This window comes from Neolamprologus brichardi, chromosome 14 (genome assembly GCF_056152115.1).
Source record: "Neolamprologus brichardi isolate AB-2024 chromosome 14, ASM5615211v1, whole genome shotgun sequence".
Classification (NCBI taxonomy): Eukaryota; Metazoa; Chordata; class Actinopteri; order Cichliformes; family Cichlidae; genus Neolamprologus; species Neolamprologus brichardi.
In genome coordinates, this window is record NC_142117.1 from 15,099,045 (window position 1) to 15,117,251 (window position 18,207).

Below are 18,207 nucleotides of genomic sequence, written 5' to 3' on the forward strand. Positions count from 1 at the left end.
TTGTCTTATTTTCCCACAGAAACCCCCTCAGAGAAAAGGAGAGACGATTCACGTCATATGAGCTCTTTGACGTGCGTTGTCATTGAAGTGTAGTACAAGATGACAGGAAAGATTAATAAATCAATACATTAATTCATGTGTCAAAAGAAGAACACTGCTGGCACCTCATGCCTGCTGCCTGTAGCTGTCAAACATGACAGCCTTCACACTCAGTGTTCAGATCGTCCCTCTTTAGACAGACTAAAAACAGTTTGTACTCTAAAATGTCTCAGCTCCAGTGCCAACACTGCATTTCATGGTGATTCTTCTATATTTTGGTGCCTGATAATAAATGAATTTAAGGTGTTTACATAGTTTATATTAGTGGGTAAAATAGTTTTTGCAGTGCCTGCACTGCCACCATGTGGAAAACCAGAGGCATGACAGAGAGAGACTACACTCCCCAAATCATTGATTGAGCAGTTTTTGATGATAGACATAAAATATAAATCCTAAAAATAGATATATATAGTAAAGACTTAGAGGCCTTAGGTGTGTGAATAGAAACAAATGTGAAACAGATGTTTTAGATGTGGGTTCACAAGTGTTAAATAAATATATGTGAGCCGCAGTGAACATGAAGTTCGTATCAAACTGTCCTCTGGAGGGTGCTGGCGCATTTTGAATCCTGATCCCGCGGTCCGTGAGCGTTCAGAGCACAAACTTGTGCATATGTCTTTCAATACAATGCAGTCTCTCCCCCTGTTCTTCATTCTTATAGCCCGTTTTAATCTCTGTGGCACTTATCACATGGGTTGAGGAAAGTACTGCTGGCGCTCTTCGTTTCAAGTTACTAAATATATTTGATGCGTGGCTTGCTGTTAATGAGGATCTTTAGGCTGTACTGTCTGTTCTAATGAGCGTTAACACCATGCACATGTTGTTCAGAAAGATCAGAAACAGCAAAGGACAGGCATCTGATCTTGTTACTCTCCTTTATAGATAATGAGAAGTAAAGGTCAGGACTGTAAAATTAAGCCTGCTTTGCTGCCCTTTCCTTTTAAGAAGTGAGCTTAATTCAAGTCAGACTGATTTCTCTGTGAATGCGCTCGCTCTGTGTCCCCTTGTTCAGAGTTACAGTGATTACCAATCATGCTCACTTTACAAAAACAAAAGCATTTTATCTGTGGACTTGTGCTGCTTTGACCAGTCGCTGGCATGTCTCTTAAAATGTTAGAAAACCAATATTTACTATGAGAATGTCGTCTTTAACAGAGTGTCTCCTCTCCTATAACATGTCTCTGCAGAACTACAGTTGTCCTTCGGTCATGGTGCTGGCTGTCCCGGTGGCCGTGCGGTTCCTGCAGAGGGGCAACAGGGAGCTGAGCAGGAACATGTCCAGTTACCTCTCTCTGGCCGCTATAGCCAAGGCCGATCTGCTGGCTGAACACACAGAGGCCATAACAATCAGCGTGCTGGGAGGTAGGATACACGTACAAATGCTCGCACACAAGAAAGGAAACTGGTTACCTTAATTTTGTAGAGAAACTACAACGAGTACGTGTGTGGGTGGTTTGAGACTGTAAGAGCTATGGAGAAGAACTGAAATTTTAATGGATTTTCTAACAGGGGTATTACAGGACTTAATGTCTTTTAATGTAGTTGTTCTTGACTTGTAGGAACAACACGTTTGTACCACGAGGGATCCTTGTAGATCTGAAACAATAGGATCAGCTGTTTTTACTGGAGTGGAAAATGGAATTATTATTGTAATCTGCAGTTGTAGCTGACCAATGTGGTCATACGATGCACGTCACATACGTCATTGTTTCCCTCGTGGAGCTTTGATGTATAAGAATTAGTTTGGAGGAAGGAGAACTGCTACCTTTTTTTGTTTGCACAGTGTTTCTTGCCGTAGCCCCTGTGGATGCTACAGAAAGTCTTTGTAAATGCTTCTACTTTCTCTCTTTTTTGATCAAGACATCTAATGCAGGGTGGTTGTTTTTGCCTATTAACTGGTTTCATGTAATTCTTTTTAAATATCTCTCCTGAAGGCCCGATAATACCTACGTGCTCTGGAAGCAGAACTAATGTGAGGGAAGGGAGGACTGGGGAGGAGTATAAGGTGACATTGTCCTCAGGCACTGATCTCATTACTGTTTTCTTCAACTTCCCTACTTAACAGCTCAGGTCAGAGAGGGTAACTGAGCTGACCTCCAGTCGGTGGTTACAGAAGGCTATGCCCACTATGTTTTTTTGAAGCCCTTTTAACCCCTTTTTAACATACATGTTGCTCATTAGTGAGGTCCCTAAAGGTCCAGGGTCCATAGTCAGCCCTGCTTAATGGAGATCTGTTTACCCTGAGGCACACATGCTCTCTCTCACACACACACACACACACACATGATCATAGGATAATACAGGGAGGGCCTGAGTATATGTATTTGGATGTGCTGTTATGTTTTTTTTATGTGAATCAGTCAGTGCCTCTGGGAACATGTTGAACCTATAACCTCACGTGCAAACACACACACACACTAATCACCTCATACTGTACCACAGTGGGATGCCCACCACAGTGGTGCTCGATGCTCCCACTTTTCTGCCAGCAGCTCAGCACATGAAACAGATTATTTCCTCACTGTCTGGTTTTCCAGGTGAGTTTTTACCAGATTTAGGCTTTAATTATAGATGCAAGACAATTAGCACCCATAGTCCATAAATGTGTAACTGGTTTCTTAACAAAAAGAGAAAAAAGGGATGTCTTTTTATTTTCATTTGGATACATGAAATACGAGGGGGAAGAAAAGAGAAGCTGCCAAAAAGACTTAAGGTTGAAGTAACTCCTGCTAAATGTTGACTAAATAAACAACTTTTCCCTACAAAATGCTTTCATCACATCCAATCACCTAAAGCACAAAGGAATGGAATAAAAGCAACAACTTGCAAATACAGACATGCACTGTTACGCAGTTGAAAATAGTGAAAAATACAGGGATTCATGCTACAAACAATATGCTCAATGTGCTATTACACTTAACTGTGGTTTACTCACATTTGGATTTTTCTACATATCATCCCAGGATTCTGGCTGTTTGAGTCGTCGGCCCTCGCAGAGTATTACATCACAGTCAGACTTATGAATCTGATAAATTAGGGAAGGTAATAATAATACCTCAGTGTCACTGTAATGCTTTTTCACTTCAACATTTGCACTCTGTAGTCTCCGCATGTATCGAGTTCCTGATTGCCGGCCCCTCCAGAGATGCATGTATGTAACGGCTGTTTTAAAAATATAACGCTAACATTTCTTTCCACTAGATACACGACACCCTCAAAGTCATCACCTTTTACTACACTACTGGACATGAAAGTGCACACGAATACCTAGCCTTCTTTGTGGGCTCACAAAGAAGCAGAGAAAAGGGAAATAAAAGAGACAGAAAACACGAGAGTTTGAAAGTTCTGTACACTTAAGTAGTCCGGTGGCTGTAATCCAGCTCAACGGGGATCGACCGACTGATATTGAATCTGGAATGAGAAACCAGATGAAAGTGAGCAAGTCCTGCTCGAAGGCTTTTTTAAAAATTTGTAGCAAGTTCACATTTATCTTTCATTCTGCACTTTTTAATGTAACCATGGCAGTTTCCAAGTTTGAGCACCTTCTAAATGTGCTGTACTGTAACCATTTAAACCTCATGTTGACGTCTTTAACAAGCCACAAGCCTGCGAACCTTTGTTCTGAAACCTGGACGCCAACATGCGTGTGCAGTTGAGCATGGCTGTGCATGCATGTGCGTCTGTTGCCACATGCGATATTTTCTTCTTCTCCTTCGTCTTGTCCTTGGTGGTGCATGTTGAGTTTCTGTCTTATAGTGAGTTCCATGCTTAATAAGCATGTGTGTGTGATTCCTAGTTACAGGAAACCAACAGCAGGATACCGGGTGAAGGTTTTATAGCTACAGCAGTCTCACACGCACTCACTGTTTGGCCCCACAGGGGTTTAGAGCCAAGGGTTCTTTCAATCTCTGAGTAAAACCTTAAGTTAGCAGAGAGGCTTGGAATCTGTCGTCTATCTATCAAAGCTGCGTGTCCGTTTTGGCTCTACCTTGGACTGTAAGGTTAATACATGACAGGGCGAGAAAAGTGAGTGAAGACTCGGTGAAATGTATGTGAGTGAATGTGGAAGGTGATTCTGTAACAGGTCACAGTTACACAGAGGTTGTAGCTGCGGGAAGAAACTGTGGGTCCAAGCAGGATGTGCAGCAGTAAACTGTAAGCATATGTGAGCTGCAGAAAGTCTGCAGACAATTTCCCCACAGTCACAGACATCACTGAATCAATTTTAATCAGCAAGAGATTATATACAGTATAATTTGCAAAAGTGTGGTTGTGACATCGAGTGCTGTGCAAAAGTTTCGGGCCGCCCCTTATTTCTTTATGTTTTGCTTCCAAGGAGGCAATTTGTCTTGTTATATTTTTAAGTGGTCTTGAGCGATACTTCTCCGGGCTTCGTGAAGTCTTTTAAAATTGTAATTGTCTGTTTTTTCCTTGTACCTCACACTTTTCAGAGGAATATTTTTCAAGCCGCTTCACACTGACCTAAAAAGCATAAAAAGACACCTAACTCAAGGGATGAACCAGTGTGTGTACCTTACACTATAAAATGCCTTGATGCAACTTTTGTTGTGATTTTGCACCAGATAAATTTAAAAAAACGGCATTGAGTTTCATTCAAACAACATAGCAAAGAACCAAATTTAAACAGTATCCTCAATAAATTTGTTACAAAAACATTTAATTTGTTCCCATTTCTTTAGCTGAATATGTGAACAATGTCAACAGTGAGCAGACATAAAGAGATTCCCAAACAGCTGTTAACTTTGGCACATCTCAGCACGTTGTGCAGTGTGTGCATAAAAAGTTTGAGGAAGCTGAAGAAGTGGAACACTAAAGGGGAAGTGGCAGATCTAAGAAAAACTATCTATAGCAGATGAACAGTATCTGAAATCCATGTACTTACAAAAATAGAAATAAATCCAACAAAGTCCCGACACAGACCCTCAGAGATGGATCTGCCCTTCAGCTGATTGTCTACTGTTCGCTGAAGCCTCATCAGACATCATCTCAGTGGAAGGACGGCTGTCAAGAAGTAGTTCTTACGGAAGGGAAACAGGAAGGAAATGCTGAAATATGCCACATTACTCAAGAACTGGACTGAAAATCACTCAAAGGTTCTGTTGACGATGAATCCAGATTTAAAATTTCTGATTCAAATCATTGTCAGTATGTAAAGAGGAGTTCAGGAGAGAAATACAACAGTGAGTGTCTACAGCCATCTGTAAAACACGGTGGAGGGTTTGTCATACGTACGGAGTGGTGTTGGAAATCTTGTCAAAATTGAATATTTTAAATTTTGAAAAAAATACATAAACACTCCTCATTTAGGACAGCGGATACTTTTTTATTCATACCTCACTTATTTAATCTAGTCCTGTTATGAAAAATATATTTATGTACAAAATACATTCAGTTTTACATTTTCACAATAATAAAAACAATTTACAGTATAATACAAGACAAGTTAGTTCATAAAAGACTGTGTAAACATTATCCTTTTATCACACCTCACATGGCAAATTCAACAGTTTTACTCTTCTTACTTTATGCAGGATCAAAAGAAAACTTTACCTTCTACTTAAATGACAACTATGCACTGACAAAAAAAACAAACAAAAGCAAAACAGGAGTTACATAACTCGTATGAATGTAAACACTGAGTACAAATTTAGAAATATATTGTTTGGAAATTCTTTCAAAGCTTTCAAAGAAAAGTTTATGGCAATAAAAAAAATAGTAAGCTAGTTAAAAAAAAGCACATTTGTAGTTAACAGTCAGTCATGCTTAAAACAAGTACAGCAGTTTTCAGTCACAGGTAACAGTATGATCCCTGTGCTTTTGATTGTAATGGGGTTGGATTACATGGCTAATTGTACCCACAAAACTTAAAAGGTATAAAAGCAAATGTCTTTTCTGTTACATTAATAGTTAAAATGCTAAAAAAAAAAAAAAAAAGGAGAACATTTTGCTCTGTTTGGGTTTCTTTTTTTTTCTTTTTTTCTTTTTTTTTCTTTTGCATGTTTTGATGAACTGCACTCGCCATCTCAACAGAAAGATGAAAAATGCTTTGGTACTCTAAAAAACACATGTTGTGCAATACAAGATAATCACTTGTAATAGTCAGAGACCCCTCTTTTACTTGTGCTGCGTGGCTGTCTGGTGATTACTCTGTTTACTGGCTCAGAACCCGTTTACTTTCACAATAGACTCTTTGTCTTTCTTGCACTCTAATTGAGTCTTTGGTAAAAACTGCTTGCAGCACGTTCTCGGCGAAACTACACGTTTTCTAAGACGACTGTGCATCAGAGTGTTTTTTTTGTGTGTGATTACTGTCTCAGTCCAAAAGGCTTGGTGAAAAAAGTAAACTTAAGTCTCTCACAGCATTGATTTTGTCTTATTTGAACATGCCCAAAGTTCAAAACTGCAGTATTAGCAGTTACAGTAATAAAAAGTGAGATGAGGAGGAAAATTGTGGTCTCTGCTACAATGAAACAATGAAAACGCTTAATTATAGGAAGAAAGATGATAAAAGCAGCTGTAAGTCTTTTCACTTTGAGCATTTAACTCTTACAATGTTGTGGAAATGATGATTATAGTGAAGAGTATGCACTATTAGATGAACTGAGCGCCTCCGTGCGGCACCATCTCCGTTACACCCCACGCCACTATGTTCCCGCTCTGCTCACAGCCATGGCCTTCCCGCAAAGACAGCTGGGAGATCTTGTCCTCTGACAGCACTTGGTCCCACATGTTCACCCCCGTCATCTTCCCCGCAAATGCCAGCTTAGAGTCGAATCCCACCTCAAACCCTGCCACGCTGCTCCCGCTGCTTAAGGACGGAGGACAGCAGCCGTTCCTTTCCTGACCCAGCTGGAGGGAGCCGCCGTCGGGTAAGACGTGTCCTTCGGCCACTCCGGGAGTGGACGCTACCTTCACGCCATCCGCCCATAGGGAGGCCAGGCCCTGCTCTGAGGACCAAGCCCCACACAAGTGGGTCCACCGCCCTGGGTTCACCACTCCCCGTGCCTCCACCAGGTGAGCTTCTCCTCCGATGGTGAAGAGGGCAGCGTTCCGCTTGAGCAGCAGCTGGATCTCATATGGATTGCGGCGGTTTCCATAGGTGAACAGCACGGTTTTGTTGGAGATGCTGGTTGGTTTGAACCACATGCAGACAGTGAAGGAGGACAGGGAGACGGGGACATCTGGTATGATAGAGGTGTAGATTCGACTGGAACGCATTGGGAAGAGGAGGGCCATCTCACAACCTAGCCAACAGGAAGATAAGATGATCAGGGCTACTAAAAAAAAATGGGTCATGACCTGACAATTGCAAGTTATGCCATATATGGTACTCAAGCACTCATCCAGCAATAATAAATCCTCCTGTTTACACAGAAATAGTATAATTTTAAATTTTGTAAGAAAGGATGCCTGTAATTTTTGGTAAAATCTACAAATTACAATAAATTCTAGATATTTTACCCCCGGCTGCATGAAAATAGTGGTTCAGTTTAGAGAATTTAATATGATCATTACAAAGTTTTCTTTTTCATTTAACTGTGACGGCCCAAAATGATCTGATATCCTCGTGTTGGTGTTGTTCCCAGATCATCATGAAAATGTTGTTCCAGGTTCAACATTGCAAGTGATCAATCACATTATTGTGACGTTATTCTTTTGCGCACCAACCCATTCGTGCATTTATGAAATTCCAATGTTGCAGGGACAATATCAATTCTGCTTAGCGTTTATTAAAGGGTTAGGGTCAGGGTTAGGGTCCGTTGATCGGCGGACAAAGGCGGTTTCTCGCAGCTTAAGTACAGTTTTTTGTTTTACGCCGGTGTTTTCCCGAAGTCGCAAAAGTATGACATCACAACATTCTGATTGGTCACTTGCAATGTTGATCCTGGAACAACCTTTAGTATGATGATCTGGGAACAACACTAACACGAGGATATCAGATCGTGCCAAAATTGGACGTCAATTTGTTGTTACTCATGAAAAAAAGATTTTGTTGGGCATAACCTATGATGACAGTGAAAAGACAATGGTAGCTCAGCAAGCGGCATTACATTTTTATTGTTTGTCTGTCTTTTGGCAGGATTACATGCAGAATTTGAAGCCAAATTTGACTGAACTTGGCAGAGAAGCGAGGAAACCACTATAATTTGGTGCCGATCTGGATCGGTTTAAATTCCCAGAGGCCGTTGCGAGGGTGCGTTCCACAAAATTACCCAACAAATCAAATCAAATCAAATCAAATCAATTTATTTATATAGCACTTTTCACAGGATAAAAGCCACAAAGTGCTTCACAGCAGGTTGAAAACAGGTTGAAAGTGTTTGCAGGAGAACATGTTTGAAGGAGCAGAAACGGAGCAAAAGAGGGGAAAGAACATGAAATGAAGCACAACAAACAGATGACCCTCAGGGCTCTGTCCATGTGTGATTTGGTATGATGGGGAAAAAGGAGAATAATGGGCCTGAAATTTACCCTTGCAGAGTTCCACTTTACATCATAAGACCTGATCTCCTACACAGACTAACGGAGTCCTACAGAGATAAATATAAAATAAAAATAAATTGAAATCTAAAGCTAGATTAATTAAGTAAGTCAGATTACTATCTTGAGGTTACTGGGTCCCTGTGGTTTTACTGGGGCTGCCTCTACTGTTGTTGTACCACGGTATATGAAGTGTTCATGAAGTGAAGGCTGAAATAGGTGGCAGCGTGAGCGTGATTGAATGTGACACAGTCAGAGTTCAGTTACTGGTCAGGTGATGAGATCATGAATCACTGGCAGTTTTTTCCTGTCCCGCCACCTCACGCACAGACACACAGCTCTCTGGGTCATCTGGTTCGTGCTTTTTTTATGCTTTGTGTCATCGCCTTTTCCCCTCATTCCTCTCTGTTTTTACTCATTCAAACACACACTCTCTCAAAGTCACTCTCTCACTGTTTGACACTGTAATGTCAAACCAACTTTTGTTGGTTACTTTTTTGGCATGTGAAATAGAGAAAACCTGTGTGTGGCATATGTGTAGACCACCTTTGACTGAAGCCTTTTAGGCAATTTGGTCTGCGTTACATAATGGAGTGTAACTGCACATTGTCACCATTGCCAGCTTTGAATTATTGGAGTTGGTGTGAGGTGGGGGTGGGGGTGTAGCAGGGTGGTTAGATCCCGTCTAGCATCCGAGTGTTTTTTAGAAATAGCCATTTATAGTTATTTAGCTTATATGAAATCATAAAATTAACCGTTTATGATTTCCTGATTTTCATCGCTTTGAAACTAAGTCATCACTGTTTATGTGCAATAATGATTTAACTGGCTTACAGACTTAGCGTCTCTGTATCTCCTGTCCAACTTGTAGAAAATTAAGATTGGGTTTTCTAATTTGGTCCTGATAAATCCAGATAATTTTATTCGATTTTATTCTATTGTATATAGTATTTTATTTTATTGCATTCCAGTGTTTTCTAATTTCTGCTACATAACTTTGCACTTTTGCTGTAACAAAACAAATTTCCCACCTGTGGGACTAATAAAGGTCATCTTATCTTATCTTATAAGTCTCCTAGTTGGGGAATAAGTAACTAAATACACACTGTTTAAAAATACTCCCAACAATCAGCTGTGAGCAACAAAGAAAACATCCTGGTAAAGTTTTGTCTAACAATCTGGTAAGTCCCATTAACTAACCCTAACTCCTAATATACAAGTCAGTGTTTGCTCTGCCTGCTGCTTAAGCATATAAACTCCTAGTTGTGTTTATGGATCATTTCCTGTTGTTTGCATAATGTTTCCGGTATATCCTGTGTGCATAAAACAATCCTGTTTAAGCTCACAGTTATTCCATAAAGGAAGAGCTCACAGGTGTTTGATCAGGATGAGCTTGATACTCTGCAGCTCTGATTGTGTGCAAGAGAAAATGTGTTCTGAACTGTGCACATTTTGCACATTACACAACGTAACATCTCTCATTTTCCATTCTAAGTTTTGAGTTTTTAACTCAAGATTTTTCTCTCTCTCTCCTGTTCTCTCTGTTGTTCTTACCCCAGCCCTCAGCCACTCAGAATATAATAGGGAAAAAATCCATTCTGTGTTTGTGTGCGCTCATGATGGTTTCCATCTGGTTCTACTTTCCCAGGGTTCTTTTGGTGTGGTTTTTGCGGCAACTGGCTAATGATTACACCTCCCTCTGTTCACTGTTTAGGCCAGATTTATAATTTTGTGTACAAGTGCATGCATAAGATGAAGAGTATAATTTAGCCCTTTTGTGGCTTTCATTTGATATATTCTAGGAAATAAAGTTGTTGTACTGATATCAGTGATACTCTGCTGCAAGTTTCCTGAGGTAAATTTGCTGAGCCTAATCTTATATTTATTAGTCAGTGCTAATTTCAGGGAAGCCAGTTAACTCTGCTAACAATTTACAATAAGGGTTCATTACCCATGAGGAGTTTTGTCCGAAGCTTTTCTTTGTTATCATCTTTTCATGTTTTTACTTGAGTGTAATCGTACTTGTAAATTTCTACAAATACTTGTAAGTATCTCCCGGTGCAAACAGCTTTAGCTGAATCTCTTATTTCCAGAATGAATTAATACAGAAAAAAATTAAGCAGGGTGTTGTTTCAGAGCTATGAACACAAATGGAAATAACAGGAAATCACAGTTTAAGACAGATAGGGATGGTTGATATTAAGGTCAGTGTTATACCTGCAGGCAAGAATCTTTGCCTCGATGATCTCAGGGCTTCCTCCATCTCCACCTTCACTTCTTGCAGTGCAGCCAGCACCATTTCTAAAGTGGCCTCTGTTGTTGTGACTTCTTGCTCATGGTGCCCCTGCTCTCCACCCCTCAGAGGATGAAATCCTGCCTTGGTATTCATCCCTCCTGGGCTGCTAAAGCAGCTGGTCTCCAGCTTGGAAAGTCTGGATGCTTGTGTTTGTGCTGCAGAGAGAAGCTCATGTAGCATTGTCTCCAGCTGGTTGGAATTCCCAATGGAATTCCCTGCAGCAGCCGCGGGAGAATCCCGATGTCTGAGTTTGAGGAGCTCCAGAGTCTCTCTGAGACGGCTGTCCAGCTGCATTTCCATCCTTCTTCCTGCATTCTCCACCGCCGCCCCACAGGACCCACCATACTGAGCTACAAACCTGACAATATAGAACCAAGAATCAAAATGAGTGATTTGAACCCTTTCAGCTGAAGAGGTTTAAACATGTGCAGACCAGGAATTTGCTATAGTTGCTGAGAAATCTGCTAAATTAATTTGAACCTGATCAGTTCAGGGTTTTGTTCTGAAGCAGAGCTACATTAATGAGGCGATGGGCATTTCATCACTTTGCTTTTTTTAAGCAAAGTGATGAAAAGATTCAATCTGATTACATTTTTAGTCCTGTCTAGGTTGCTGCGACCTTGAATTGTCTTTGGCTTAATCACAAACAATCATTTCTCTTCTGCTCATCTTCAACCATGGTGACCTGATGCTGATTGCATGACTTCTCAGTCTTACAACCGACCTTAACATTTCACTGCGCAGTGACCCCATCTCCACCTTGATGATATCATCGGCATACTGAAGCAGCATGTTCTCCCTCATTTGACTGTTCTCCAACATGGAGAACATCTTGTCCCATTTGGTCAGTTCTGAAGAACTGCAGGGGGCTGAAGTTGGTGTGGCTGCAAAGAGGGAAGGTAAAAAGAAGAAAAAGAGAAACGTTTAAACATCCAACAGACGATAAACTCATTCAGGTTTCTACAGCTTCTAGAGCCTCCACAGAGATCCAGATGGACTTTTCCTGCAAAAAGAATCTAAGATTTACTCTTCAGGAACTCTACTGAAATCATATCAAGATTTATTAACTTTGTCATTGAACAGGTCCAGAGAAATTGCACGTCTTATTTTTAAATTGTGCATTTATACTTAATGTATATGTAAGGCCACTAAGACAGGGAAAAAAATTAAGAATACAGAATTCAGTTACTCCATTATCAGTTATGTATCAATATAGGAAAAGTGCTGAATATATGAAAAAAGATCACTAACGTATCAGACCTTTATTTAGAAAAAGTGTCTGTTTAGCTGAAAAAAATTGAGCTTTTACTTTCTGCAGTTATTTGCCAGATGGAGTTGCAGATGTAGCTTGAAAGTGTGCATGCAGGATATGTTTAAATTCATGTCCAATTTTCTTCCAGCTTTAACAGAAACTTTAAGGTCAACTTCAATCTTAAGAAGGAAATGGATTTAATTCTGCTTGAATAGCTGACTGCCACAAAAGCATTAGTGGGCATAGGTGGAGGAAGATGGTAAAAGCGCAGAAGAGGATGTTAAGTTGTTGGGAGAAAGAGGGTGAGAATGAAATCTGACAAATAGCTCACAAAGCAGGAGCTTTTCCTGTGAGCTTATTGGGTTTTCTGCTGTGAATGAGGAGAAAGCTGGGCGGTGTGGGGGGTTGAAAAGGAAGGTCAAGACCTGCTGACAACATTGGGAGAGATAGCATGAGTATTCCGAAACATATGGAAAAGGGGGATAAAACAATCCAGGAGTAAGAATATGTAGGTCACTGTATCAGACACGCTGTTCTGGTTAACTGTCGAGCCTTTTTGACCTCTGTTTATACCTGCAGACATATTCCAGAGGGGTAATATTACAGAGCTACACAGTTTGTTTTGGCTTCCTGTTCTCAGTGCTCAAAGTCAATTAGACATAAGGGTCATGCACTTTGGACCCTGGGGCTTCTCAATCTAAGGGAGCTGAGCTTGGTTTTTGAGTGATTTTAGTACAAGAGAGTGTAAGTGGGTGAAAATAATAACTTTTAGATGCATAGAGCCTAGTTTTTAAAGATGTCAGTGGTTACCTCGATGATCTACTCTAAATGTATATTTAAAATTGTTTAAAGGTACGATGTGCAAAATCTCACCACTAGATGCCAGTAGATTGCAGATTGCATTTAGCTGAATTCAGTTTTCTTACCCCTCCCGATTCAAGTGCAAAATCCTAGCTACGGTAGCCAGTGTAGGACAAACAACTCTAGCCGCTGTTCATCCATAGAGTGAAGGCTGTGCGTTTGCTGTTTACCTCAGCTGTCAATACGCTGGGTGTCCATGTCTATTTGCTCTGTTAAAGGCTGTTAAAGTTTGTGAAAGGATTTCAATATGCGTCAGTAAGTAATTAAAGCTCACTTCTGTTTGATAACAGTGAGGTGTGTTGTTAAGGATATCCTGAACTTTTCTGTTGGTAAGCACTGCTGTTTTTGCCAGTGCTAGCCACTGTTAGCTGCTATTAGTCTCTGATAGCTGCTGTTAGCTTGCGTTAGTGAAAGTTTCTTTGAAGTGATTCAAACATTGTTGGACACTGGATACTTAGCGAATAAACTCTCATACGATGTGAGAATGTAATCGAGATGATTATCAATGGAAAATATGATTTATTTCTTTTCAGAACACTCAAGCTTCAAATTAGCTAGCATAATATTAGCTTAAAACTAGCCTCTTTTTTTAGAAGGCTCATTGTCAGCTCTGTGGGTCACATGTCTAATCTGCTGACAATAAGTAACTTGACAATATTGAAAATAAATAAGAATTTTTATGTATGTTTTCATTTGTTAAAGCTCTAACTTGAGCTTGTGTGAACTTGAGTAAATTGAGTAAGTTTTTAAAATGAAATAATCTTCAAATTACTGCACATTTAAGCAGTATTCAACAGGAAATGAGCACTGAAAAGCTTCTATATTGAGTGACAGTACTCAGTAGTAGGCTCCTTTTACAACTAGTCAGTGTCTGTGTGTTTGAACAAAGCATAACTCAACAAATTGGTCCACTCGTCTGCTACATGTTATTTTTCTAGCCTGTCATTCATTTTGAAATTTACCGTGTCATGACCCCTGTCATGTGGCCTCATTAATTCAAATTCCTCTCAGAGATTCAGAGATTTGAGCAGGTCAGAAGCAGTGATCTGTGTCTCCTTCCAGCTTTTTGACCTCTCACAGACCTGCACACAAACTCACGTGATTTTCTCCTTCTTGCACCCTCTCTGGGGGGCCGAAACAACCCCCCCCCACCTCTACTGCTGTAAACTGTGTTTGTTTGTTTTACTATTCTCAGACATTTGTTTCGCCCAGTATAATATTTACCTCTTTAATCATATCCCAGACTATTTTCTGCCTGTTAACCGCTAGTGCCGCAATTACTCCTCCTGCCAGGTTTTAAACAGCTAACAAATGCAAAATTCGAGCTGCGGAGGGCCAGTTGGACACTTAAAAAACACAAACACTCACCCGCACTTTCTCCCTTTCATTCATCGCTCTTTTCATCCCACACATACAGGTCTAAACGAGCGTGCGCGCACACACGCTTGAATGCCATCCAAGACAGCTGAGAGAGGAATTTCCTAATGATATACCAAAGTGTTTCTGCTGTTGGTGACTGCTGATTGTGGCTGTAAACTCTTACAGAAACTCTGTCTCTGCCAGCTGCCTGTACACTATACAAACCACATACATGTTAATCTCTAATCTCTGCTCTGCTCTTCTTTTCTTTTCCTTCTTTATTTATTTAAAGACACCAACTTGTGGAGGATTTTCAGTTTTTTCTCAAGCTGTGAAAGATTTGCTTTTTTAACCTCTTCTTCATCATAACTTCTTTCACCCTCCTCCTCGATTATCTCATCGATCTGATTCTACAGTTTCTTCCTATTTTTTTTGTTGCTGATGCACAATACATCAAAAGACAAAAGTGTTGTGGAAACTAGTGTCCCAGTCTTACTTTCCACACAATCCATACATGAATCTAAAAAAAGAAACTCAATTTCATGCTTTTGACAATTAATGCGGTCGATACATCCGAGAGTCTTGATTTGATAAAGGTGCAGGCCGAGCACTCACACATGCACACACATTTCCACACTTACGTGCTGGCGTCTCTTCCTCTGCGATTTCATTGTAGTAGGAGGGACCGTAGTTGAGCTCGATAGCATCCTCGTAGTCAGAAGGCAGACACGAACACATCGACAGCAGGCTCGCTGCCCGAAGGAGCCTCAGAAACATGCTGCTGCTGCTTCCTCCTGAATGTGTGTGAGAGAGAAAATGTCTGTTTTCCTGTGAAAGTCAATAAATGTGTGTGCTGTTTTTCTATCTGCTTTTTCCTCTAAGTGTGTGTGTGTTGTATGGGCCAATTAGAGTCAGATAAGCTGCGTGTGTCTGCTTTCTCTGCCTGTCCTGCTGCTTTCTGTTTGTCTCACGTTCTTCATGAGCTGCATGGTCCTTTGCTCTTTTTTAAGCCCCACAGTCCCATACTGTATGTTGCCCCTCCTCCCTCCCTGACTCTCCACCTCTTCTCTCGTTCTGTCTTGTAAATGCTGAGCAATCCTTTGGCAGGAAGCCCACTGGTATGGCGATAGAGAGAAAGGTGCTGCTCGGGCTCACATGTACTCATTTCTATTTTTATGAGAAGGAGAACTTAGGGACATAAACTCTGACCTGCTGACCTTAACCCGTATTTAATCGTGGACGAGTCTCACAGTTGATCAGGCAGGTTTTAAACGACTGAAACTTTTCAGTTGAATGTGAGTGTTTTATTTGGTGAGTGTCTAATCGGCATTAAAAAAAAGCCAATTCAGTCTACTCCTTCATACTAACCTAAGTCTAAACCCAAGCTTTTAACTGTTTTGAATCTAATTGCTATTGTAAGTTTAAATTTAAAGCCCTGTGGCCCTTAATCAGGGTCATAATGCAGAAATAAACAATCAAACACATGGGGAAAATCCACCGAGCGAGTGAAGAAACGTCTGAAAGTTTCTCTAAATCTCCATACTTGTGAAAACATTTGGCTTTCGTAAGTATAAAAGGGAGTCTGAAAGCACTGCAGTGAGACGATGAGTAATCCGTCGTTGGAGGTTGTGTGTGTGTCATAATCAGATATAACGGGAGCTTCTGTGACTAAGGGAGAGGGAAGGAGAGGGGTTGAGGAGGAAGCAGGGAACACAGAGCTTTCTGATATTTGCCCCATGCAGGGATGCTGTGAGTGGGTGTGAGTGGGTGAAGTTTAAATGGAACCCAGACAGGAGAAGTTTCTAAATGGGTTTATTGTTCTCCAGCTTCTATCCATTTATTTATTTATTTGTGAGCCTCGCTGCTTCTGTGCGCCTGTACTTGTGTTTATATACTGTCTGTGCATCCGTGTGATAGAAGAAGATACTCATGCTGGTGCGTGCGTGCGTGTGTGTTTGTGCTTGCTTGTGTATTTTAAGAGGATGGAAACAATGACTTCCTCACGGGATTTTAGGATAATCTCACTCTCATCCTGGTCCCCTCCCTCCGACTTTCTGTCTGCCCATTCCTCTCTTCCATTGTGTTAGTTTGCTTTCCCTAAATTGCCCACTGAAACGCACACTTGGCCACTTGTTATCAGGGTGGAACAGCCTCTTCGTGCACTGAAACGCAGAGAGAGGTGCGTGGGAAAGGATTAGTGAAAGCTGGCTCTCTTCATTAGTTCTGCATTAGTACTCGATGGCTGAAACTGTTGAGTCCATTATCATGTTTTTTAAGCTTTTTCTAGAACACTTTGGACGTCGTCTTTCCCACATACTTGTCCATGATTTGCTAATTCACGCCACAGAAGGTGATCATGCAGTCCACTCAAGTTCCACTCTTCTTTTTCATTTATGCTGAAGTGTGCTCAGCTCGAGTACAGTGTGATATCACTGTTTGTTGTACCTGTGAAACACTGTTTCCCAACATTGTGTTCAATTGCTTTTTTAAATAAAGACGGTGTGAACACACTTAAAGGGTGTCTGTGTATTTGCTATAATTTTAAGTGAAAACTTGGAGTATAGAGCATGAGAGGACAGCGTGGGTCGCTTCTAACTCAAAACATGGAAAAGAGCAGAGAAAAGCTGGTTAAAGTGTGGATTCTTATTGAAATCTGCAACTTACTCCAGCACTTCCAGGGTGGACACTGAGGCATTCCCAAGCCAGCTGAGAGATAGGAATCACCCCAGCATGTCTTGGGTCTGCCCCGGGGAATGCCTGAAACGCCTCACCTAGGAGGCGCCCAGAAGTCATCTACTCTGAGCCCTTTGCTAATGACTCAGCTTCTTTATGCTCTCTCTACAGGAGAGCCCAGCCACCCTACAGAGGAAACTCATTTCAGCTGCTGGTATCCTTGATCTCATTCTTTCGGTCACTAACCACAGCTCGTGTGGAGAGGAACATAGGAAGCATGGCCTGAGGCTCGGAGGTGCTGATTCTCCTTCCTGCTGCTTCACACTCAGTTACCAAGTCATCCAGTGCTAGCTAGAGGTCATTTCATGATGAAGCTTAGAACCACATCATCCACAAAAAGACAGAGCGGTTATCCCAAGAGTGACTGAACAGGAAGTCTTGCATCCTCATAGGACACTCGGTGATGTGGTCACATAGCACATCCAGACTGGTCAGGCAAACTCCCACACGCCCTCAAGAGGATAAAGAGCTGGTCCTCTCTTCCACCAGGACAAAGACCGCAAAAGTGATCAGTATCACATCTCCTGAGGACGCCCTTTTAACATGCCTGCTGTAGTTTGACACTAAATGACTCCAACTTAAACAAATGCATCATTAAACTAAGTAAAATTTAGAACAAATTAATGTTTCAGAATGCTTCTATACTCAGAAAAGAAGCATTCATATAGGCTCTATTGTGTTTCGGGGGTGTTTGTATTGTAAATGTTTCCATGTTTTGCCTCACAGCTGCCACGTCAGCTGGGAATTCAGCCAGCTGGAAACACATCTTACAGGCTTGTCTTACAGTCGAGCAAAGAAATGACTTCACGGTGTGCTCGTGCATGAGTTGTATCCTTGCAGTGACAAATGACTTACTTATAGTTTATGTATGACTTAGTTACACAGCTTTTACACCAAGGGAATATTTAATATCAGCCACACAGATGTGTTCAACGTGTTTCCCGCTGCACTTCATTAAGCGCTGACTCAGCAGAAAGAAACATTGCAGTTTGGGTCTTAACAGCCTGAAAGCTTCACCGAGGAGATCCTCGATACCACAGAAAGAGTTCAAAGCGAGAATCGATCTATCAGCTGTGCTAGTATCTATCAGCATTTATGATTTAGA

General features: G+C 41.1%; 2 protein-coding genes across 3 annotated transcripts in view; one reads left to right on the top strand and one right to left on the bottom strand.

Moving 5' to 3' along the window:
- The window catches only part of veph1 (ventricular zone expressed PH domain-containing 1), a 100,661-nt gene that overhangs the window by 14,804 nt on the left and 67,650 nt on the right, over positions 1-18,207 (top strand). For both annotated transcript variants that reach the window (XM_087850876.1, XM_087850877.1), the window contains exon 4: positions 1,287-1,461. In XM_087850876.1, coding sequence (XP_087707002.1) covers positions 1,287-1,461 — 175 coding nt within the window. The remainder of the gene's footprint in view (positions 1-1,286; positions 1,462-18,207) is intronic.
- On the bottom strand, positions 6,057-15,351 carry ptx3a (pentraxin 3, long a). Its single transcript, XM_006799860.3, has 4 exons — positions 15,011-15,351; positions 11,622-11,781; positions 10,819-11,255; positions 6,057-7,364 (listed from the first exon to the last, which is right to left on the bottom strand). Exons 1-4 carry the CDS (start codon positions 15,144-15,146, stop codon positions 6,712-6,714), a joined length of 1,386 nt encoding a protein of 461 aa, XP_006799923.1. The 5' UTR covers positions 15,147-15,351; the 3' UTR covers positions 6,057-6,711.